Source organism: Falco punctatus (genome assembly GCF_963210335.1).
Source record: "Falco punctatus genome assembly, chromosome: 4".
NCBI lineage: Eukaryota > Metazoa > Chordata > Aves > Falconiformes > Falconidae > Falco > Falco punctatus.
The window spans coordinates 37650635-37672317 of NC_137583.1; the positions used below are offsets into that span (position 1 = coordinate 37650635).

Here is a 21683-nt window from a genome sequence, read left to right on the forward strand (position 1 = left end):
ACTTACACCCAAGGCAGCACCAGCCCCCGGCTAAGCCCGGGGAGATGAGGCACCATTGAGGCAAGGATGCAGCTCCAAGGAAGGCAGGGAGATGCACCAAGACCTTCCATCTCCAGAGCAACACGGTATCTGCTCAGTGAGGACGCGGCCATGAGCCCCGCACAGGGATGCCCTCCCTGCTCCATGCCAACCCAGGGCACCATTCTATACATCAGCTGCTTTGCCACCTCCTCCCCAACCCACAAGTGCCTCTCCACTGGCAGTTTGAACGCTTTATTGTCTGGCAGTCCTGCTACAGCACCTCACTGTCCTCCCCGTGGCTACAGCCGCACCAGGGGAATCTGCTCCCTCATCCCCAGCATGGCACCACAGTGTCCCTGGGAGCTGGAGGCTGCAGGTGCCGCAGCAGTCCAAGAACTGGCACTTAAGGAATCCTGGCTGGGGCCACACGCTGCTCCTCCACGCTGGGCGCAGGGAGTGGGTGCCCAGCTGGGCAGGGCTGTGGTCCGGTCCCACTGGCCTCGCTGGGCTGGCAGCGTGGGTCACTTGATTTCAGTCATCTTTTAAAAACGTGGTTCTAAAATCCCACCAATTCTGGGCTCTGACCAGATGGTCTCAGATTTGTTTCTCTTAAAAAAAAAAGAAAAAAAGAAAAAAACAAAAAAACCAAACCTTTCTTCCCTTTTATGTGCAATTTTCAATTTTGGCTAGAAATTGCTGTGCCCACCACTCCTCCAGGTCAATGGGAACAAAGTCTGAAAGAGAGGGGAGGGAGAGAGGAGAGCATAGGCAGAGCAGCTGGAGCAGAGCTCTGGGTGCTCCCCGACCCAACCATTTGCCACCAGGAAAAAACAAAGACACCCCAAGATTTCCCCCACCCCTGTGCCCTGTCCCCAGAAGGCCAGGCTGGGTTTGCAGGGACCTTCTCTTCTTGGGGACTTCTCAGCCACCGCAGCACCCCCCAGGCCGCATTTGTGGCCCCCGCTCAGCTCCGTCTCAGTGCCCCCATCCCCGCTGGGCTCCAGCTTGGTCCTGCTCAGCCCCAGGAGAGGCAGGTCCCCACAGCGGGACCCGGGGGCTACTCTCCAGCATGATGCTGAAACCACCTTGGTGACTGGAGAGAGCGTAACTTCCAGAAAAGTCATCAGTCACCCTGCTTGCTTGGGCTCCTCCAGTGGGGCATGGTGGGACACCCCCACCACAGTGCCAGGGGCCAGCTGCTCCTCAACACACCCACAGCAGCCTCAGCACCAGCAGGATAGACTCAGCCCAGCCCCTCTGGTGCATCCAGCAGTGAGATGATCCTCCTCCCACCACTGCAGCCCTGCTCAGGCACCCAGCTGAGCCCACACCAGCTCACTGCACCCCTGAGCCCGACACACCAAGTGCCACAACTGCTTCTCACTTACTTTTCATCAGTTCAGGGTTGGGGGTTTTCTCTACATACTGCACGGGGCCACAGGCGCTCTCCCCACTCCGGCTGCCATCCAGCTGCTGCTCTACCTGCTGCCAGGCTGGAGGGGGGGGGAACAGGCAGCGGGTGGTTTTGGGATGGGGCTTTCCCAGCCTGGGGGGCCACAGGAGGTGGTGCAAAGGAGGGCAGGGACCCAGGCTGGGGACCCCATCCCTGCCACCGAGGTCCACGGCACAACAGAGCTGCCTCAAGAGGAACCCCACGTGCTCCAGCCCCCCCCAGGGTGTGGCAGCAAGGGGGTGCCTGACCCCAGGGACCCTCTGTCCTCACCTTCATAGACAAAGCGGACGTTCTCCTCATGGGCCAGCGTGTAGCACTCCTCGGGAGCCGAGACCTGCTGTGGCAGCACCTGCGGCCTCTTGCCGTTCACTCTGTTGAAGACTAGTTTCTGGGCTGGGCTGCTGAGGAAAGCAAGGCAGCAGTGAGGGGGGCAGCTTGGAGCAAGGACCGGGGCTGTCCAGCCACCCTGGGTTGCCCCACGACACACATGGCCCTGGCAAAGCCAGGGGCACTGCCGCAGCCGGCCCACCCTGCTCAGCCCTGTCCCCAAGGGCACCAAAAGGGACCCAGCCCTCCGGGAAAGGGGGCTCCTACACAGGGAGGGGTGCAGGCAAGGGGAGCTCCCCATGGAAAAGCACAGCCTGCCCATCTCCCACCCATCTTCCAGCCTGGCACCAGGCACAGTCCCCAGAATAAAAATAATCTGTCACCAAAATTGCTGAAATAATCAGGAAAATAGATATGGAACCCAGCTAGGCAGCGGGCAGGGGCACACGCCGCTCCGCAGACCAAGCGCCCGCGTTTGCTGGAGCGGCCCCAGCCCCCGGGACGTCCCCAAGGTGCCCCAGGGCTGGGACCAAACCGGCTGCCAAGTGGGAGCAGGTCAGGAGCTGTGAGCGGGGCCCGGGGGCCAGCAAACCCGGGCAGGGCCGGGGGCGGCCGGGCCCGGGGGGCACTTGGGGCTTGTCTGCCCGGCCCGGGAGCACGGGACAGCGGCGGCGCCACGCTCCTCACGGGACAAAGTCTAAGGGGCCCTGTGAGCACAGGCAGGTCACAGTCTGCAGGGCGAGAGAGCGGGCAGCCCCTGCCCACCCTGCCCCGGGCGGGGTAGCCCACCCCCCCACGCGTGGCGGGGGACAGCGGCAGGCACACACCCCCCCGCTGCACCCCGGGGGGAACCCTTCCTCATCCCTTCGGAGGAAGCGGGCAGAGCCGCCCGGGCCCCGCCGGAGGGGGCTGCCTGCCCTGTCAGCACGGGGTCTCCCCAGTCTTCCCCCCTCGAGGGATGGAGCCGGGACCCTCCGGCTGCCCCCCGTCTCACAGCTCCGGCTGCTGCTGCTGGAGGGGGGCAGTTCTGCCCAGCAGCCCCCAACCCTGCCCGCGGCCGCACACCGGGGTGGCGCAGCCGGTGCCTCCCGGGGGCGCTGCACAGCCCCGGCCTACCCCGGGGGGCGTCGCTGCCCGCTCGGGGCCGGCAGCCCCCCGCCGCCTGCACTTTGCCCGCTCCTCCGGTCACAAGCCCCATTCCCCCGCGCCGGTTGGCAGCGGCCTCTACCCGAACCGCCCCCCCGGGGATGGCCGCCCCCGGTCCCCCCCACGCCACACGCGGGCGGTCTCCGCGGGGAGCGGGCGGGGGGTCCGGCGTGCGGACACCGACCGACGGCCCCCGGCCCTGTCCCGTTCCCCTCCGCCCCCCCCGGCCCCTCCCCCGGCGGCGCGGCCCGGCCGCCCCGGTAACCTTTCCCCAAGGTCACGGCCACCGCCGGCGCGGGGCTCACCTAGCGGGGGGCCAGGCGCCGGGCTGGAGCCGACCCCGCAGCTCACCCAGCTTGCTGCTCTCCACTGCCTGCTGCGTCGGACCTGCGGGCGGCGGCGGGGGTCAGGGCGGCCCGGGACGGGGACGGTGCCCCCCCGTCCCCCAGCCGCTCGCCCCCCGCTCCCCGGTACCTGTGCGGCGCTGCGTGGCCAGCTTGCTGGGGCCGCGCGTCAGCGTGTACATCCTGCGGCCCCGCACCGGCCCCGCACCGGCCCCGCCGCCCCCGCCCGAGTGCGGCCCTCCCCCCCCCCCGGGCCTTTAACGAACCGGGCCGGCCGCCGCGACACGCCCCCCGCCCTTAAAGGGCCCGCGCGGGACGGGCGGGGGGGCCGCGGGGCGCGCGGGGTGGGGGGCGCCCGCAGGGGGAGGGGCGGGGGGGCCGCACGTGGCGCCGGGGGAGGGGTGGGAGAGGCGGGGGGGAGGGCGGGAGGCGCCTGGGGGGTGTGGGGGACAGGTGGGACACGCACCTGACACGTGGGGCGTGGGGACACACATGGGAGACGGGCGGGACACAGCGGGGGCACGCGTGGGAGGGGTGGGGGGAGGCACGGGGCACGTGCGGGGCGTGTAAGTGACACACGTGGGGTGTGGGGACACACAGGGGACGCACCTGGGACACATGGGGGGCACACACGGGATGTGGGGACAGACGTGGGACACATGGGGGGGCACGCGTGGGGTGTGGGGACGCACATGGGACACACGGGGGCACGTGTGGGGGACACATGGCACATGAGATACATGGGGGCACACGTGGGACATGGGACACAGGAAATGAATGGGACACGGGCACAAGTGGGACGTGGGGGCACACGGGGGAAATGCATGGGACACAGAGGGGACGTGTGAGATGTCGGAGCCATGGGACACGCAGGGTACACACAAGGGACGTGGGGACACACAGAGGTCAAGTAGGAGAAAGGGCCCGGGAGACACGTGGGACAAGATGGCACAGGCACGCAGGGAACACTGGAGTCACAGGGAACACAGAGGGGACGTTCAGGAGACAGGGGACACAGGGAGGACACGTAGGTGTCACCCCTGAGACACGTAGGGCCCAGGCAGGGGATAGCGAAGGGGTGCAAAGGCAGGGGCTCAGGTGCCACCGCCATGGGGACAACACTGACAGCCCCAGCGACCCCCGGGCACGCAGCCCCGCGGTCACGCCTGGGAAGGCCGAGGGCCGGCGGGGGGGCAGACTAGGTAGCGGTGCCGCTGGTGTAGTGGTATCATGCAAGATTCCCATTCTTGCGACCCGGGTTCGATTCCCGGGCGGCGCAGGAGCTTCTGGTCTTTTATTTCCCCCCCCCCTTCATTTTTTTGAACGCCCGTGAGAGGTTCCACCCGCGGCAGTGGGGGCGTTCCCCGTGGGGGCGGCTGGGAGCTGTAGTCCCCACACTGCGGCCACCGCCTGCTCCAGCCATGCAAGCGCCCGCGGCGGCGGAGCGCAACAAGGGCCCGATCCTGGCCGTGCTGCGGGAGTACGCGGGCTCCGGCGCCCACGCGGGACCCGGCGCCGTACGGGTGCTGGAGGTGGGAGCAGGCGCGGGGCTGCACGCCGCGCACTTCGCCCGGGCGCTGCCGCAGACCCTCTGGCAGCCCTCCGACATCGACCCCCAGGCGCTGCGCAGGTGAGCGGGGAGCTGGGGGGGATCCCTGGGCACAGCCCGCAGCCCCTTCCCCTCCCGACGCACCCGCGGCCGGAGCACCCAGGCTCCCTAGCTCGCAGCTCTGCTTTATTCCAGGAAAGACCCCAGACCCAGCTTTTAGATGACTGCCCGCCCCCCCCCCCGCCCCGCCCCCAGCTGGATGTTTATTTTTTTCCCGAAAAAAAACCCAATATTGAACTCTTGGACAGCCCAGGCTCCCCTGCTCGATGCTTTATTTATTCCAGGAAAACCACAATATTCAACTCTTGGATAGCCCAGGCTCCCCAGGTCAATGCTTGCTATGTTTTTTCCAGAAAAGCCCCAATCCCCAACTCCCAAACAGCCCAGGCTCCCCAGGTCAGTACTTTGTTTTTCCCAGGAAAGCCCCAATATCCCACTTTCCACAAGCGATTCCCACCGGCGCGGGCAGCTGCAGCACTCTATGGTGATGCTGGGCCTGATGCCCAGCTCACCTGGGTGCCAGCCCTGGCTCCCACTCCGACCCACTCCCATCCCAGCTCTGTGCCACCTGGCCAGCCCCCCCGTGTTTATTTGCTCCGTGTCGGTGTGCGTGGGTCTAGCCGCAGCCAAATGCCCATTCCAGGCATTGCATCGCTGGCCTTGGAGGGCTTGGTTTCCATTCAGGAACCAAAAATAAACCCTGGCTCCGCAGCATGGGGAGGAATTCCCCCATAAAAAAAAAAAAAAAAAAAAAAAAAAAGCCCGGTGGGGAACTGCCAAAATTGGCCCCTGTCCAGGGCGGGTTGCGGCTGGCATCCCACCCATCACCTCCCCGGCAAGCACACACACACACCACCCTGGCTAAAAATAATTCCCAGGCTGAGGCCGGGAGGCTGCAGTTCCCTGCTCCACCGCCTTGGGAACCCAGACCTGGCTGGGGAATGTGCCAAAAAGAGTATAACTCACACCAAAATCACGCAGCACTGGTGCAGCATACCGGCGGGGTGCAGGCAGTGCTGCAGGCAGCACGGGCGTGTGGGTGCTGGCAGTGCTGCGGGCAGCCTGAGCACGTGGGTGCAGGCAGCATGGTGGGGGTGCAGGCAGCCTGAGCACGTGGGTGCAGGCAGCATGGTGGGGGTGCAGGCAGCCTGAGCACGTGGGTGCAGGCAGGGCTCCGTGCAGCACAGGCGTGCGGGTGCAGGCATAGGCAGCACGGTGCAGGTGCAGGCAGTGGGGTGCGGGTGCAGGCAGCCTGAGCACATGGGTGCAGGTGCGGGTGCAGGCAGCATGGTGTGGGTGCAGCCAGTGTGGCACGGGCAGCATGGTGCGGGCAGCATGCAGGCAGCCTGAGCACGTTGGGTGCAGGCAGCGCACACGGAAGCAGCCGGGAGGGCAGCATGCTCGGGCTGCCCTGCTGAGAGGCAACAGCGGGATTTTTTTTTAGGCACTGGGGTCTTTCAGTCCACGTGCTGCCAGTTGTCCGGCTGCTGCCAGCTCTCCAGCTGCCGGCTGCAAAAAAGCAAAGAGCTCAGCAATACTAGACCCCTCATCCTGTGCAGAGCTCCCCCACGCTGTGTTGCAAACACAACCTTATTACTAGACATCACAGACTCCACCTGGGAGCTGCTGCTGGCAGCCAGCACAGGCAGGTTTGGGTCTGCCTGCAGTGGGTGCTGGTCGGGGTGGGGGTGGGGGCATGCAATGCCCTGGCTGGGGCTGATGTGGGGTTTGGTGCCCGCAGCATTGCTGCCTATGCAGAAGCCATGCAGGTGCCCAACATGCTGCCCCCCATCCTGCTGGACGTCTCGCAGGGCTGGGAGACATGGGGGGGCACCCAACCCGCCACCCTCGACCTCCTCGTCAGCATCAACATGATGCACATCGCGGAGCTGCGGTGCACCGAGGTGAGCAGGGCAGGGCTGGAGCCACGCTGGCCCTCGGCAAGTTCCTGTCTCCTGGCCTGGGGGTCCCAGGACCGAGAAGGAAGCTCCCGGGGGGGGGTGTTCCCAGCCCTCTGACCCGGTCCCCACCTCTCTTTTTTCCCCAGGGCCTGTTCAAGGGTGCTGGGGTGCTGCTGAAGCCCGGTGGCGTGCTCTTCACCTATGGGGTGGGTGCTGCTCAGCTGATGCTGGAGATGCTGGGGGCGGCAGATGAGAGGGCAGCTCCAGGCATGGGCTGGGGGGGGCTGGGAAAGGGAGGGCCGGGGTTTCCAGAGGGATCTCAGCCTTTTGGGGCACACGCTGAGCCCGGGATGGGCGACTTTGGCTGTTCGCTCCCACAACGGAAGGGATCCTGTCCTCCCTTGCCCCATCCGGGGCAGGGGCTGGGGTGTCTGCGGTGGGTGAAGTGACCTGTGTCACTCTCAGGGGCCATGTCTCTTCTCGCTTACCTCCTGTGTGTGGTGGGGACAGCAGCCCATGGGCTGGGGGGGACTCGGGGGGACACAGCCAATGGCTTGTGCCTGCAGCTCCAGCTTCGTGTCCCGGCAGCCCTACGCCGTGGACGGCCAGATCAGCCCCCAGAGCAACGTGGACTTCGACCGCAGCCTGAGACAGCGGTAGGAGCAGGGAGTGGGGCGGGGGGGCGCAGGGCCACTGGGGGCTGCAGGGAGCTCCCTCCCAGCCTGGTCCTTCCAGGCAAGACGTAAAGCAGTGGCCGGGGGGAGCCCCCCCGACTGGGGCACCCCTGGGAGATGGGGGTGCTTTGGTGAGCGCAGGGGTGAGATGTCCCTCTGTGTGACCCACGCCTGTCCCCCTGGCAGCAACCCTGCCTGGGGCCTTCGGGACACGGCGCTGCTGCAGCAGCTGGCTGAGGCCAACGGGCTGCACCTGGAGAGGATGGTAAGTGCTGGGGTCTGCGGGGGTGGGGGGGTGTCCCTGCACCAGTGGGGACCCCCTGAGTCCCGGCTCTGTGCTTCCAGGTGGACATGCCAGCCAACAACAAGAGTCTTATCTTCCGCAAGCAGTAACCTGCCCCAGCAGCACCTCCCATCAGCAGCCAGCACCGCCCAGCATCAACCAGCACCGCTCAGCATCAACCAGCACCCCCCAGCATCAACCAGCATCTCCCAGCATCAACCAGCACCCCCCGGCATCAAACAGCATCTCCCAGCATCAACCAGCACAGCTGCCCCCCCTTCACTGATGCCTCCTTGAGGGGTCACACTGTCCTCATCCCAGGGCCAGCCAGGGCTGGGGACAGCAGCGATGGGACAGTGCTCCACTCACCCCACCTGGGGCTGGGCTGGGCTGGTGGGCTGGTGTGTGGGGGTCTGTCTCCACTGGCCCCTTTGGGGCTCCCTTTGCAATGGGGTGCCCCAACCTGGCCCAGGGAAGCTGCTGCAGCTGCTACAGGGGGCACAGGCGGGGGGGACAGCACGCCTGGGCAGGGGGGAGACTTCTTGCTTGGTGCCAGTTTCTCCAGAGGGTGCTGTGGTGATGGCTGAGGGACCCATCCCTCTTCCCCCTGCCCCCGAACTGTGCTGCTGCTCCCCCCAATAAACTTTGGGACTTTGCCCCCCGACCCCCAGCAGCTCCCTGATGCTTTTGGTACTGATGCTGGGCAGCAGGGGGGCATCCTTAATCCTCCTCCAGCCCCAGTGGGGAGTCAGATCCTCACCAGGAGCACCCAGGGGTGCTACACTGGGCCCAGAGGCTTTGGAGTGGTGGGAAGGTTTTTATGGGTGGGGGGTCCTGGCAGACCTCCCACCCCTCTGCAACCCAACCCAGTCCTTTATTGCTGCTGGCTGGGCTGGGGTGGTACACAGGGGGGAGGCATGCGCAGATAAATTACAGGGGAGGGGGGAGCTGGGCTGGGGCTCTACTAGGGGGAACTACATGATGGTTGTAACCCCTAGAAACAAGCACTGGTGTGAGGGCTCCCCCAGGCTTCCCCCCTCCACAGTGGGGCTGCCACTCCCCACGTGGGCACGTCCCAGCTCTCCCCTAGTCCTGGAAGCGGTTCAGGAGGTCGCAGGTTTTCTTCTCCATCAGCTCATAGATCTTCTTCACCCGCTTGTCGTTGGCCGCCCGGACGTAGCTGCTGGGGTCCAGCGTGGCCATGCCATCGTGCACCTCGCCCATGATGATAAGCGGCCCGTCCTCCGCCGTCATGTTGGGGCAGGGGCAGCTCCAGTCCATGTCAGTCAAGGTCACCTCCAGGTACTTGATGTTGAAGAACTTGAGGCCCATCTTCTCATCCTTGAGGACATCCTCGAGGGCGAAGCGGGCGATGCCGGAGTCCTGGTCCTCCACGATCTCCATCAGCCGGCCCACGATGGCGAAGTCGCTGCGGCAGAGGCTCAGCACCATCTTGCTCTTCAGGCGGCAAGCCTTGCACTGCAGGCTCTTGGGGAAGGGGCAGACGTCCTCGCAGGTCTCCTTGCTCTCAAAGTTGTTGGTGTTGCCCTCGCAGCCGCCGTAGACGAAGGAGTGGCACTGCTTCAGCAGGTGGTTGTACGCCCAGCGGGGCTCCCAGTTCTGGCAGGGACCCTGCACCATGGGCAGCAGGCAGGTGGGACGGGCGCTGCCCAAGCAGGCAGCCCGGCACTCCTCGTAGGTCTCAAAATGGTTTCTGTTGGCCCCGCAGCCCCCGTAGCGGAAGGTGAGGCAGGAGCCCTGCTTGGCATCGAAGTGCCAGCGCACCTCCAGGGCCTCGCACCGCCGCCGGTCTGGCTCCTTCAGGCACTCGGTGCTGGGGAAGGGCTGGGGGCTGCCGGCCCGCGGGGTCCCCCCGGGCTCCCGCCTGACCACCGACAGCGGGAAGTCGGCGCGGAGCAGCCCAGCGGCATTCCTGGCCGTGCAGGTGTAGATGCCGGCGTCCTCGTGGCGGGCATTGTAGATGACCAGCTGGCCGATGTTGGTGACCACCACGTTGCCATACATCTGGTCTGGCCGCATGATGAAGTTCTCCTCCCGCTCGCTCTGCTTCTCCCAGGTGATGTCCGGCCGCGGGCGGCCGCTGACGTCGCAGCGGAAGCTGACGGTGCCGCCGGCACGCACCGACTGGTGGAAGGGGTTGCTGTAGAGGGCGGGGGGCACCGGCACCTCGGGGCCGGCTCCCGGTGTGGGGCGCGCCGTCGTCTCCTGCGGCACGGGGCTGGTGTCGGGCCAGGTGAAGATGTGCTTGCAGGGGACGGTGGTGAGGCGGATGCCGCGCAGGCACGCCTCGGCGTCCATGTAGCACTTGTTGTAGTAGGTGAGGCCGTCGGAGGCACAGGTGAAATTGGGCTCCTTCTCACAGCGGTCCTTGCACTTGCAGACGGGCTGCCCGTCCCAGATGTCGCAGTCGGAGCCCTGCTGCGCGCACACAAAGCTCTCGCACGAGGCTGCTGGTGCCAGCGCCAGTGCTGGCAGGCTGCCGTCAGCAAAGCGGGCGGCCACGCAGCTCCGCAGCCCGCACACGTTGGTGCAGCATTTCTCGAAGCCTTCACAGTCCTGGCCGGGGTAGGGGGGAGGAGAAGAGATTGGAGGGGGGGAACGTGGCAGTCACACCCATGCCGTGGCTGTGGGTGCTGCTCTCATCCCCTCTGGGGCTCTCGGGTGGGCAGTGCCGCCCATGCAGCCCTGTGCACCCTCAGCATTGCTGGGCTCTGGGTAAGAGCCCAACCTCCCTGCCACAGCCCCAGCCCACCCTCAGCCCCCTCCCCAGACCCTCCCCCAGGGTGCTTAGGGGTGCACTGCAGCAATGATGGCCCGTTCTCCCCCCAGCAGATAGCACGTCACCCCTCTCAGCTTTTGCTGGCTGAGGGGAGGCAGAACTCATTGCATGGATGAATCGCGCAGCCCCGGGTGCAGGCGGCCCCAGCCGGGGTGGGTGGAGGTGCTGCTGCCGCACTCAGCGCTGCCTGGAGCCGGGGCTCTCTGGGATGGGCAGCCCAGTCCGTGGGTGGGCTCCTGCCCTCAGAGAAAAGTGAGGGGGGCCCGGGGGAGGCAGTCCATTGCCTGATGGGGTCCCTGACCCAGCACAGCCATTCCCTTCGTCCTTGCCCCTTGGCTGGGTGGGAGCATCCTGGACGTGGCGTCCCGGCCACGGGGCACGGCCCGAGGAGGGGACGTGGGGGACAGCAAGCAGTTTCTTTGCCTGGTAGGGGGGGGTCGAGGAGCGTCCCTGGGGCACCCCCCATGACAACCGACAGCAGGGGCTCAGGGAGCAAAGCTGCAGGCGGGCTGAGCCCGTTGCACCAGAACAACCCGCCGGGCAGTGCCCCTGGAACAGGACCCCGAAGCATCCCCTCGGGGGACCTGGGGCTGCCCCCCAAGCCCGTCGCCAGCCCCCCCGGCCCCCCGCTCACCTGGTCGGCCTGGCACTCCCGCTCGCAGGTGCTCTGCGCGTCCACCCACAGGTTGGGGTTCAGCTGGTTGGGGCAGACCCCCAGGTGCCGCGTCCCGCCCGGCCGCAGGCTCAGTCCGGCCGCCGCCGCCAGCCAGGGCAGCAGCAGCGCGATGCCCACCGGGCCCCGCTGCCGCCCACCCGCCCGCTGGCCCCGGCCCGGGCGGCCGCGGTCCCGGCGAGGCGGCATCTGGCCGCCCCCCGCCGCCGGCCTGGCGCGCTGGCGAGGGCTTGGGATAAATCCCATTCAGGATGGAGGGGACGAGGGAGAAGGCGGGCGAGCGGGGGACAAAGAGGAGGAGGAGGAGGAGAGGACCAGCCCGCTGCCCTCCAGCACGCCCCGCGCCCGCCGGCGATGCCGCCCGCCGCCCCCAGCCATCGCCGCCGCCCGGGGCACGGTGGCAGCGGCGTCCCGGGGGGGCTCGGCCCCCCCCGGCTGGGCGAGCGGGGTGAGCGGGGTGGAAGGGGAGGCCGGGGAGGTTGTAATCTGAGTCCCTCCCTTCCCAGTGATGTTTCTGGGTGTTTGGAATGGGAAAGGCGCTGACCTCAGCCTCTAACCCCGGCCAGCCTGAGCTGGGCAGGCACGGGGGGGGGGATCAAAGCACAATGCAGGAACGCTCCGGAGAGGAGAGTGGAAGGGGGGGCGGGCGGCGGACACACACAGACACACACAAAAAAAAAAAAAAAAAAAGAAAGAAAGAAAAAAAAAAAACGCCCGGCCCACGGAGCTGAATTCCTGCAGGATGAGAGAACAGCCAGAGCCTCGGTCCCCTCGGGAGACACGTGGAGCCCACGGTGGGGGCTACCGGGGACCCCCCCGCGCCGCTGGGCACCCCGCGGCCCAGGCACCCACCACCCCCCTCCCCAGCCAGCACCCCGGGGTGCCGCTGCCCAGCGCAGGCCCCCAGCTGGGCTGGCGGGGTGGCTGCCCCCCAGCAAGGTGGTTTCAGCATCATGCTGGAGAGTAGCCCCCGGGTCCCGCTGTGGGGACCTGCCTCTCCTGGGGCCGAGCAGGACCAAGCTGGAGCCCAGCGGGGATGGGGACACTGAGACGGAGCTGAGCGGGGGCCACAAATGCGGCCTGGGGGGTGCTGCGGTGGCTGAGAAGTCCCCAAGAAGAGAAGGTCCCTGCAAACCCAGCCTGGCCTTCTGGGGACAGGGCACAGGGGTGGGGGAAATCTTGGGGTGTCTTTGTTTTTTCCCGGTGGCAAATGGTTGGGTCGGGGAGCACCCAGAGCTCTGCTCCAGCTGCTCTGCCTATGCTCTCCTCTCTCCCTCCCCTCTCTTTCAGACTTTGTTCCCATTGACCTGGAGGAGTGGTGGGCACAGCAATTTCTAGCCAAAATTGAAAATTGCACATAAAAGGGAAGAAAGGTTTGGTTTTTTTGTTTTTTTGTTTTTTTAAGAGAAACAAATCTGAGACCATCTGGTCAGAGCCCAGAATTGGTGGGATTTTAGAACCACGTTTTTAAAAGATGACTGAAATCAAGTGACCCACGCTGCCAGCCCAGCGAGGCCAGGGGGACCGGACCACAGCCGTGCCCCCCCCCCCCCTCCCGAGGGCCAGGCTGGCTGGTGCTGAGCTGGGAGGGAGGACAGCAGGGCCATGCCCCCACCTCACCCCGCGGCTGCCCCCCCCGGCCAGACCCCCAACCCCTGTCGGACACTGACCCGCAGCAGGGACATTTCATGGCATTTTGGGAGCGTTAACTCTTCCAGCACTGGCGCTGGGGGGGCGGGGGGGGCTGCAGGCTCCTGCGGAACAGCAAACCCACCCGTTGGGGGTTCTGCCCCGGGGGGTGGCACAGCACCTTCAGCTTCCCCTCTGCAGGGTCATGAACGGGGCGGGGGAAGAGGCAGATGCTGGAAGGGGCAAAAAAAAAAAAAAAAAGGGGGGCTGTGCTGCTGGGGCTCCCCGGGGACCCGACACCCCAAACACGGGGGCCTGGCATCAGCTCGCCATGGCCACGCATGCAGGGCTGGAGCATGTCCCATGGCTGTGGCCAGGGTCCCCTGTCTGGTGGCCAAGGAGCCGCCCAGGGGTCTGGGTGGCCCTGGACACAGAGGGCAGGTCACGGTGCCCCGGGACACGGGCTGGGGGCTGATGTTTTGCAAACAGGGAATTGCATCAGGAGAGCCCGGCCCGGGAGCTGCAAGGGCCCTATCCTGCTTGCCTGGAGCCCCCCAGCCCAGTCCAGCTGCCTGCAGCAGCGTTGCGCACAGAGACCCCTGACCCCCAACCCACCTCGCTCGGCTGGAGGCAGCATGGCAGGCTGCCATGGCACATCAGCCCCCGAGAATGCAGCCCGGGGGCACAGAGCCATTTGGGGGGGGTGCCAGGGTCCCTCCAAGGGTGCTGGTGCAGGAGGGGAGGGAAGGGGGCACGAGAAAACCCAGACCCCAGCTTTCCCCGTCCCCCCACTGAGGTCCATGTGGTCATACCACCACGGTCCAAGAAGGTGCTGGCGCTGGGATGTGGAGGGGATCCTGCCCTGGCAGCCCCTTTCCGGAGCCGGGGAGCAGCCCCTGAGGGGTGGCCCGTGTTCCAGCCCAAGATGCCTTATCCCCACGTCCCCAAGATCAAAAGCTGAGAGGTGGGGACAAGCACCTGCCGGGACCTTCGCCTCGGCAGCACGAGGCCAGCCAGCGCCATGCTGGGTGCCGCGTGGTTGGAAATGCAGCTCCCAGCGACCCCAGACCCACCCCCCTGCCTGGGGACCCCTGCCCGGCCTCTTCTAATGCTTCTCCAGCAGGAAGGTGAAAGAAAAGCAACTCTCCCCACCCCCGACTTTCACCATGGGAAGGCTTGAAGCAGCCATAACTCCAGTCTCTCCCAAACCATTCACCTCTGCATGTCCAAGCACCCACCACACCCCGGAACGGGGATTTTCTGGGGTCACTTTCAAAGACCCCTGACAGGGATGTGAGCTTTATGACCCATCTTCTCCCTTCAAGACAAGGGAGCAGAGGAAGCGGCTCAGCACCCTGTCCTGGAGGGGAGGGCACAGCACCATACAGCCCCCCCTGAAAACACCCAGCACCCAGGGAGAGCTCCTGCCCCTCCAGTGCACCCCTGGGTAGGCGCATCCTCATTTTCAAGCACCTTGGGCGCAGAGAGCTGAAGGTCACCATTTCTTCACAGCCTGCATGGAACAACCTCATGCAGGGGCCAGCGGGAGCAACCTAACACCCCCTCGAATCAGGAAGGGTGGCTCAGAGAAACACACTCGACTCTGAAAGACCCAAACCAGCCCCGAGCAACCTGCTCCCTCCTCTTTCTCTCAAGGAACAGGGACCCCTAAAGCTCTTCCATCCCTTCTCCTGATGTTCAGGCTGTGCGGCGTGTTTCCTTGCCCTGCTCTTCCCCAGCAGAGACAGCTGCAGCAAAGGCAGCCCCCGCTGCTCCAGCGTAACAGGCTCCGGCTGTCCATACCCCACCTGAAACCACACACAGCCTTTGTTTCGGCTCTGCTGGCAAGAAGGAACAGACACTTCCAGAACCCTGAAAAGGAAAAAAAATAGAAGCGACTCTTCCCTGACCAGGCTTTCACCTTAGCTCCAGGGTTTTCCAGGCTGCAGACACTATCTCATTTCCCCTCTGCGCCCTCCCAGCCCCAGCAATTACTACTTAAGCTGTTAAAACAAGCGTGGCCAGTCTGGTACGAAGTGGAAAATCTGATCCTAGGGAAGTAAGCAGGCAGGGGAAAAGGGAGGTCAAGGGGAGGTGGGCTGGGAGCGAGAGAAAAGAGGATCAGGCCAGAAGTTTCCCTCCACCCCAGGAGCGAAGGCCCCTTCTCTGGGGCTCCCGGTCCCAGCCGATGCCTCTGAACACCAACCCCAGCGACAGCCCAACGTGACACGGCTGCTCCGAGCTCCCTGCAGCACCTTCTCCATTTCAAAGGCACATTTATCCCAGGCTGACTTTCAGCTTGCCGCAGTCTGGGTAAGATGAACAGCACTCGCTCCCCCAGGATCGCCTGGACCCAAAGAGACGATTTAAGGCTTTGCCTGTACTTGCAAAACCTGTCCCCATGTGCCGGGGACTGCGCACAACCCCACGCAAGCTGGGGGGGAGCCTGCCTTCCTACAGCCACCTACGACATTAAACGTGTTGCAGAGTAGTCTGTGTTTTTCCTAGAGCTCCACTACTCCAAAATCAGCACTTCGGTGAGAATCAAGACAGATATAGGACAGATTTAGCTTCTGCACATACAGAGAAGGGCAACCCCCCCACAACCAGAGCCAGGAATCACGACATTTAAGACTCCTTAGAAAATGTAACGTGAGTTATTTTGCGGACGATCTGGAAGTGGCAATACACACCTGCACCACAAGCAGCCCCAAATTCCCAGGTTTTGGGCCAAACTACCACCTTTTCCCTTCAGCCTCTACCCAGCCCATATGAAAACTGATAGAACTTCTCCACCTGTCAATTGGTAGTTCAAAACAACAAAACCCCCTTTAATTTATACAAAACAAAACCATGTATAATCAGTTGAACAACATTAACTGTACAAAGGAATAAAAAAATAAAAGGATAGTCCAAAAAAACAACTCGGGAATGGTACAAGTGTTGGAGAGCAGCTACAGACTAGTGTTGACATCAGATGCAAGAATCTTTTCCTTTTAAATTAAAAAAAAAAAAAAAAAAAAAGTTTTTTTCACTGAGTAATCGCTCCAGGTAAATCTTTCATCCTCACTACAGATGGGATCTGTTGAGACCTTATCGGGTGGGCAAAAAAAATAAAAAAAATCAACTGCAGGGAAAAAGGCATGGGGAGGTGTCACACGTGGCAAAGCCAAACCAAGCAGAGGTACATCAAGTTTTTCTAGACATGCAGCAGCTTTGTGATTTCAGGAAGAAAACCTTCGTCCCTCTTCACCCCACACACTGGTGCCCAGGAGCAGCCTGGCGAAGCGGCCCCAGTGTCTGGATGATGTTTTCCAGGAGAAGTCGCCTTTTGCAGTGCTGATCACCTGTTGGCCGTATATCCCGGGGCTGCTGAGCCAGCGATTGTCTTCTGCTGTGTGTTAAGTGATGGGAAACAGGTGCCAGCCGTTCCAGACAGGTTCTTGAAATCCCCTGGCCTTCGCACCACTGTGCTGAGCTCGGCTGCAGCTTTACTCTTGAGCCAAACCACCACTACAAAGGATTCTTCTCCCCCCTCCATCTGCCGGGGGTTTAATTCTCTCGTCGCTCATTTGAGCTGGGCAATAAAGCACGCTAGAGACGAGCCAAGAGACCTACCCCTGTATTGTATTCTGATCTACAGCGCAGGGAGGGGGAAGGCTCTGTCACCTCCCAGGTCGGCTCAGAAGCAAAGGGAAGGAGATGTCCCCGTGGAGGGACGTGCCCCTGCCTGCTGCCTGAACAAAGCGGGTCTGTCAGCCGCGCAGGAGCTGCTGCGGCTTCATTCTGCCCGTGCAATGCAACAAGCTCTCCTGGGGTGAGTAGAGCAAGCCCAGGCCCTGGGGAGCTGCTAACACCAGGAGGAAGATGGCAGCACTGCAGCGGCTGGCCTCCTGCTGAGGCAGCCCCAGCACAAAAGCAGTTTACCTTCTACCACGCTACTCACAAATCCACAAGTCCTGGCCACCTACGAGAATCTGTCAACATAGCTGACTCCCACTGCCAAGCCCCGCTCAGCTTTTGCAATAAGGGGTAGGTGTTATTTCTAAATTTCCAGGTGAATTTTCAGCACCATTCAGCACCAGCCATGGGAGGAAGCTGGGGAAGCACATGTGCTTGCCTGACAGAGGAGCCTCTCCCACAGCATGGGCACATCTCAAGCTCCTGCCGTTAAGCACACATGCCCCTCTAAAATCCAGGAGCGGTCCTACAGAGCAAAGCAGGTTGCTTTCCCGATCTCCTGGGGCTGCCACGGGAGGTGAGCAAATCTGCCACGATGGGACCTGGGGATTGCTGTTTTCCCACACACACCTTTCACCTTCCCAGTCCCTGCTCCTTCACGCTCCAGTGGGAAAAGCTGCTTCTGTCCTTTCCCCACTTTCATCCAGGAGGAGCCGCGGCAACACTAGCTCAGGCAGAGCGTCTTTGGAAAAGCAAAGCAAGAAGCAGCCGGGATTCAGGGGCTGTCGCATGGGGTGGCGTTGTGGATGGAGGGCTCTGGAAGTGACAGCTGAGGTTTTGCAGCAATAAGGGACAAAATTCAGCATTTTTCCTCTGCTTTAGGCATGATGCTTCCACCCTCTGCTCCTTAGTCCCTGATGAGTTGTGCATCAGGAGGCGCAAAGCGAGCGAGGCATCAGTCTGACCTCAGAGCTGCCTCTTCGTCCTGCCTGCTGAAAGCAAACCTCGAGACCCTGGCCTCTCCACTCTGCCCCTCGACCTATTACATCCCACCTAGCCTTCAGCACTCACAAGTTTTAGGGAATGATTGAGAATAAAGCAGCTTGGGGCATGTTACACACAAATTGTTCTTTCCTTCAGCATATGTCATATTTAAAAAAACCCTAGCACAAGCCCAGGTAGTGATTGAAAGTCCCCTTTTTATATTTTCACCAGAAAATCCTCCACTTCTCCCCTTTTGCTGACACTGGGAAAGTTAATCCAGTGCTTGTATTTACATGGCTGCATAAAATTTTCCCTGACTGCTTCTTAAAAAAACCCTTATAAAACAAGTGATATATATATATGTATAATATTTACATAAATAAAGGAAGAAGGCAAGCAGACTGCTTCCTTCTCCTTTCTAATTGGCCAACTCTTGCCTTGTTTCCTTTTTTTTTTTTCTTTTTTTTTTTTTTTTTTGGCAACAGCAGGTTAACATCCTGGTGAAAACTGTCATTAGTCCCCTGTCCCCGTTTTTTTTTTTTTTTCTACATCCAATGATCACTATTGCACCAGCAATCTGTTCAGGAGTCCAAGAGTTAAAGTTGCAGCACAGACTCTCTCCTTGCCTACTCCCTTAAGCCTCTCAATCTTCCATTAAATCCATTTCTCCATTGAGACTGGAGGATGAGCTTTTTTTCCCCCTTCCCCCCTCCCCAACCCAGCAGCTGCTGAATTTTCCACCCCAGGCCAAGAGGCAAAGCCCAAAGCATTCTTGGAGGGTCACTTGGCAGAGTCCTCTCCCCGCCAGCGCTGCGAGATCCAGCCGGCACCATGCTTCCTATGCGAAGCCAAAACGTGAGCACATTCCTAACGCTTGTGCGTGCCATCGGAAAAGCAACCGCGGCCCATCCGAAAGGATCCAGTCGAAAAGGGTTAAGTGTGCAAACAGCTGTACATCGGTGGGTGGGTGTGGATACGTTAGAAGCTCACGGCGCGTCCATCCTGCTAAGAGATCTTGCAGTTGTTGCGTGAGCAGTTCTGGGGGGGGCTCTGGGGCGGTCGAATTGATTTGGATCTCTTCAAGCTGTTACCTTTGCTGCTGCTTCCACCCCCACTGCTGGCCAAGGAATACGACCGGCCGTGCATCATCACTGCATTCATCCCGTTGGCCATCGAGAAGGATTTCAGGTGACTCTTGATGGTGACGGGCAATGGCAGCTTGTCGATGAGGTGGACTGGGGTGCAGGAAACAATGGCTCGGCAGCACAGGTCCTGTAAGCTGAACACTGGTGGGAGAAAAGACCAAACAGTCAAGGGCCAAGAGATTTTAAGGACTGCCTTCTCCCCACAGCTACTCCTTATGCTGTGCAGTTCCCAGTCCTTGGGGGAGAGATGCTAATAATGATTGCATAGGAGCCTTGAACAGGGAGCAGATTAGTTAGGACAAAAGCTTGGGAAACCCAAGGTAAGCTCTGCCACTGGTGGTCAGCGCTTTGCAAGACACCAGCTTTTGGTGTCAACACGGGGTTTAGACACTGCCAGCCCTCCTCTCTGCACAGTGCCTGGGGCAGGCAGCACCTTGCTCACAGTCCTGCCAGACACTTGGCTTCTCAGGCCATCATTTGGCAGCCAGAAGGCCATGTCCAGGGCAGGAGGCAGCAGAGTCAGCAAGCCCCAAAGCAGGACAGCCTCACTTGGGACCTGCTCGGGGAGCAGCAGCCAAGGGGCTGGTTCTGTGCAGAGCGCCTGCAGCAACAGAGATCCCACCAAGCCAGCAGAAGACTCTATCCTTTCAGGCTTCCCAGCGTCCTCTTAGTTCAGCATACACCATGGGAGCCTGCTTTGAAGTCTGCTCGGAGGGATGTCCCAGCACGCAGCCACACGAGGGCACGCTTTCACCTCCAGCCTGCTGCGAAAGCCACGCTGCTGTTCCCAAGCAGGCAGCCCCAGTTCCCAAGCAGGCAGCCGTTACACGTCCTGCCTCTGGAAGAGATTCAGGAGAGGTCTGTGAACGCAGCCCAGCTCCTGCTTGCCATCCTTCTGCGAGCATGTGGCACGGCACGCAGGTTGGGGCCAGGAACACAGGCAAGTTTGGTGACTGGGGCTGGCAAACAGGATTTTCCCTCCCTCGTGAGCAGGAGCTGAGGATCCATGTGAAGGCAGGTTACCTCATCAGCGCAAATCTGCTGCTCGGACTGCTGGTGGGGCACACTGCTACCTTCATTCAGCCAGGAATGTGGGACCTAAGACTATTCTGCTTCAAATGCAGCAGGCTGTTGGAGTTTGCTCACAGTTTGCCACAGGTGTGCCCAGATACATGGAATACCCCAGCCCACAGCTGCATGCCGACAGCAGGGATGTGATTTAGTCCCTTTCAGCTCCTTGGGCTCACTGTTTCCACCTCTCTCCAAAACAGGAGACAGGCTCAGGCAAGGGTAAGGACAGAGGTGCTTATGCTTGGATTCATCCCACACAGTCATCTGATGAAGTACTTTCAAGCTGGGAGCTTAATTGCCCTCAGCCTCATTCAGAGTAAGCACGGAGAGGTGTAGGATGCCCTGGAGCAATTCAGATCCTAGACATGCCGAACTGCCCTCTGGAGCTGCCAGTCCCTCATCACTGCCTGCCACATTCCGCACTCGTACAGGAGTACAGGCAGCTTGTTGTGGCTCGGCTTCAGCTTGTCTGACCCGAGGCGCTTCTCCATGTCAGGCGCTTTCAGATCCCACAGTTCCTAATAAACACACCTCCCACCTAGGCAGTCAGCCCTATCCCTCCAGTTCAGCCCAGCCAGCTCTCAAGCCTTCCCCACGTGGAGCATCTTCCTCCCTACTGACCTCTGTTGGGTCTCCAGATCTTCTCCATGCCGTGCCGCATAAGGACGATACGGGACAACTCTGTGAAGGACTCTATGACATTGAAGTTGCACAGGGGGCTGACTTCAAAAAACGTCATGCAGTTCTTCTCCGCGTAAGCCCGGGCCTGCTCCGTTGGCACCTGCCGCTTGAAGGCAAGGTGAAGCCTGTTTCCCACCAGGATCCGAGGGACACCTGGGGCATGCTTGGAAAAAGGAAAGAAGTGGGGAAATCATGGCTTGTCCTTAGTAAGGGCAGCCTACACGCAGTATTCTGCTTAGCTGCAACAGCAGTGAAGGGCAAAGAAATAGAAACTGCTCTGTGACCACGGGGGACTGCCAAGCAGTACTACTGCATGATGGGGGAGGCCAATGTACCCCCTCCACAGTCCATTTGAGAGGGAACCTTCCTATCTTTCTTGACCATTCCCAAGCCCGTTCCTACTACTCTGAATTTATGCAGAGGTGGAGGGCAGACACTTATCCCCTTGCTTTTCTTATTAGTGGACTGCCATTGTCTCCTTTCCATAGCAGAGCCATTCTCGTCCCTGTATCAGAGGTGGCACCCCAGCTGATTCCTCCCCAAATTTTTGCTATAGAACACTTCACGTGTTCCTCCATTCAACTTACCTCATCTATTTCCTTTATCCATCGGTCTATCCCATCGAAGGACCAGCGATTAGTGATGTCGTACACCAAGAGAATTCCCTGGTGGAAGAAAATCAGGAAGTTTCATAGTAGGCAAAATGGAAGGGAGACACACCTGAAAGACCCCTACATAGGCAGAAGCCAAAAGGCTAAGGGACAGAACACGGCTCCAGCTGCACTATTTATGTGCTTGCTAGGGCAAAAATTGAGACACAACAGGTTTGTACTCAGTTCCAGCTATTAGGGAAGATTTTACTCCTGTTTTGGCTTGAACATCTCCCAAATAATTTCCAAGGCAGCAGTCTGTACAAAGGAAGAGGAACTTTCTTGGTGACTGTGTATCTGAAGGAGCAAAACTCACCCTCCTCCCGTCACAAACCTGATACAAACTCACTGAGGTGGAAACAGTCTTTTTCTTTTATGCAGAACAGCTGCATTCAGTGGTAGGATGGTGGCAGAACATGACAAAGTTAATAAAGCACACCCATCTTCAGCACGTTTTCCCTCTCCAGAACCTGTCTCATTCTGTTGGCCCATTGCTGGCAAGGAAAAAAACGCGTGATGCCAATAAGCCACACAGCATCCCTGCAGAACTGGGATCTCACGGCCGGGATCCACGCCGGGCTTTGCTGAAGGCAGACTGTGCTGCCAATTGT

General features: G+C 61.3%; 4 protein-coding genes across 9 annotated transcripts in view; 1 reads left to right on the forward strand and 3 right to left on the reverse strand.

Annotated features, from left to right (window-relative positions):
- Window positions 1-257: 257 nt before the first annotated feature.
- On the reverse strand, window positions 258-3632 carry MCRIP2 (MAPK regulated corepressor interacting protein 2). The gene is made up of 5 exons (XM_080387439.1): window positions 3422-3632; window positions 3253-3334; window positions 1745-1872; window positions 1410-1514; window positions 258-755 (listed from the first exon to the last, which is right to left on the reverse strand). Exons 1-5 carry the CDS (start codon window positions 3471-3473, stop codon window positions 685-687), a joined length of 438 nt encoding a protein of 145 aa, XP_080243565.1. The 5' UTR covers window positions 3474-3632; the 3' UTR covers window positions 258-684.
- An 829-nt stretch (window positions 3633-4461) lies between these two features.
- On the forward strand, window positions 4462-8422 carry METTL26 (methyltransferase like 26). Of its 6 annotated transcripts, none has more exons than XM_080387433.1 (6): window positions 4476-4921; window positions 6642-6804; window positions 6948-7007; window positions 7368-7457; window positions 7662-7740; window positions 7821-7989. In XM_080387433.1, exons 1-5 carry the CDS (start codon window positions 4713-4715, stop codon window positions 7710-7712), a joined length of 573 nt encoding a protein of 190 aa, XP_080243559.1. In that variant the 5' UTR covers window positions 4476-4712; the 3' UTR covers window positions 7713-7740; window positions 7821-7989. The 6 variants fall into 6 exon arrangements, with proteins under 6 accessions (XP_080243560.1, XP_080243559.1, XP_080243561.1 ...); XM_080387432.1 differs by having other exon boundaries at window positions 4607-4921; window positions 7390-7457; XM_080387434.1 differs by lacking the exon at window positions 7662-7740 and having other exon boundaries at window positions 4462-4921.
- A 122-nt stretch (window positions 8423-8544) lies between these two features.
- On the reverse strand, window positions 8545-15526 carry WFIKKN1 (WAP, follistatin/kazal, immunoglobulin, kunitz and netrin domain containing 1). The gene is made up of 2 exons (XM_080387395.1): window positions 11193-15526; window positions 8545-10335 (listed from the first exon to the last, which is right to left on the reverse strand). Exons 1-2 carry the CDS (start codon window positions 11475-11477, stop codon window positions 8845-8847), a joined length of 1776 nt encoding a protein of 591 aa, XP_080243521.1. The 5' UTR covers window positions 11478-15526; the 3' UTR covers window positions 8545-8844.
- Window positions 15527-18029: 2503 nt separating this feature from the next.
- Window positions 18030-21683, reverse strand: part of RAB40C (RAB40C, member RAS oncogene family) — a 35335-nt gene continuing 31681 nt past the window's right edge. Inside the window, exons 4-6 of the mRNA XM_080387429.1 lie at window positions 21010-21087; window positions 20363-20585; window positions 18030-18811 (exon numbers count right to left, since the gene is read on the reverse strand). Of these exons, the coding sequence (XP_080243555.1) occupies window positions 18531-18811; window positions 20363-20585; window positions 21010-21087 (582 nt within the window). The 3' untranslated portion in view covers window positions 18030-18530. The remainder of the gene's footprint in view (window positions 18812-20362; window positions 20586-21009; window positions 21088-21683) is intronic.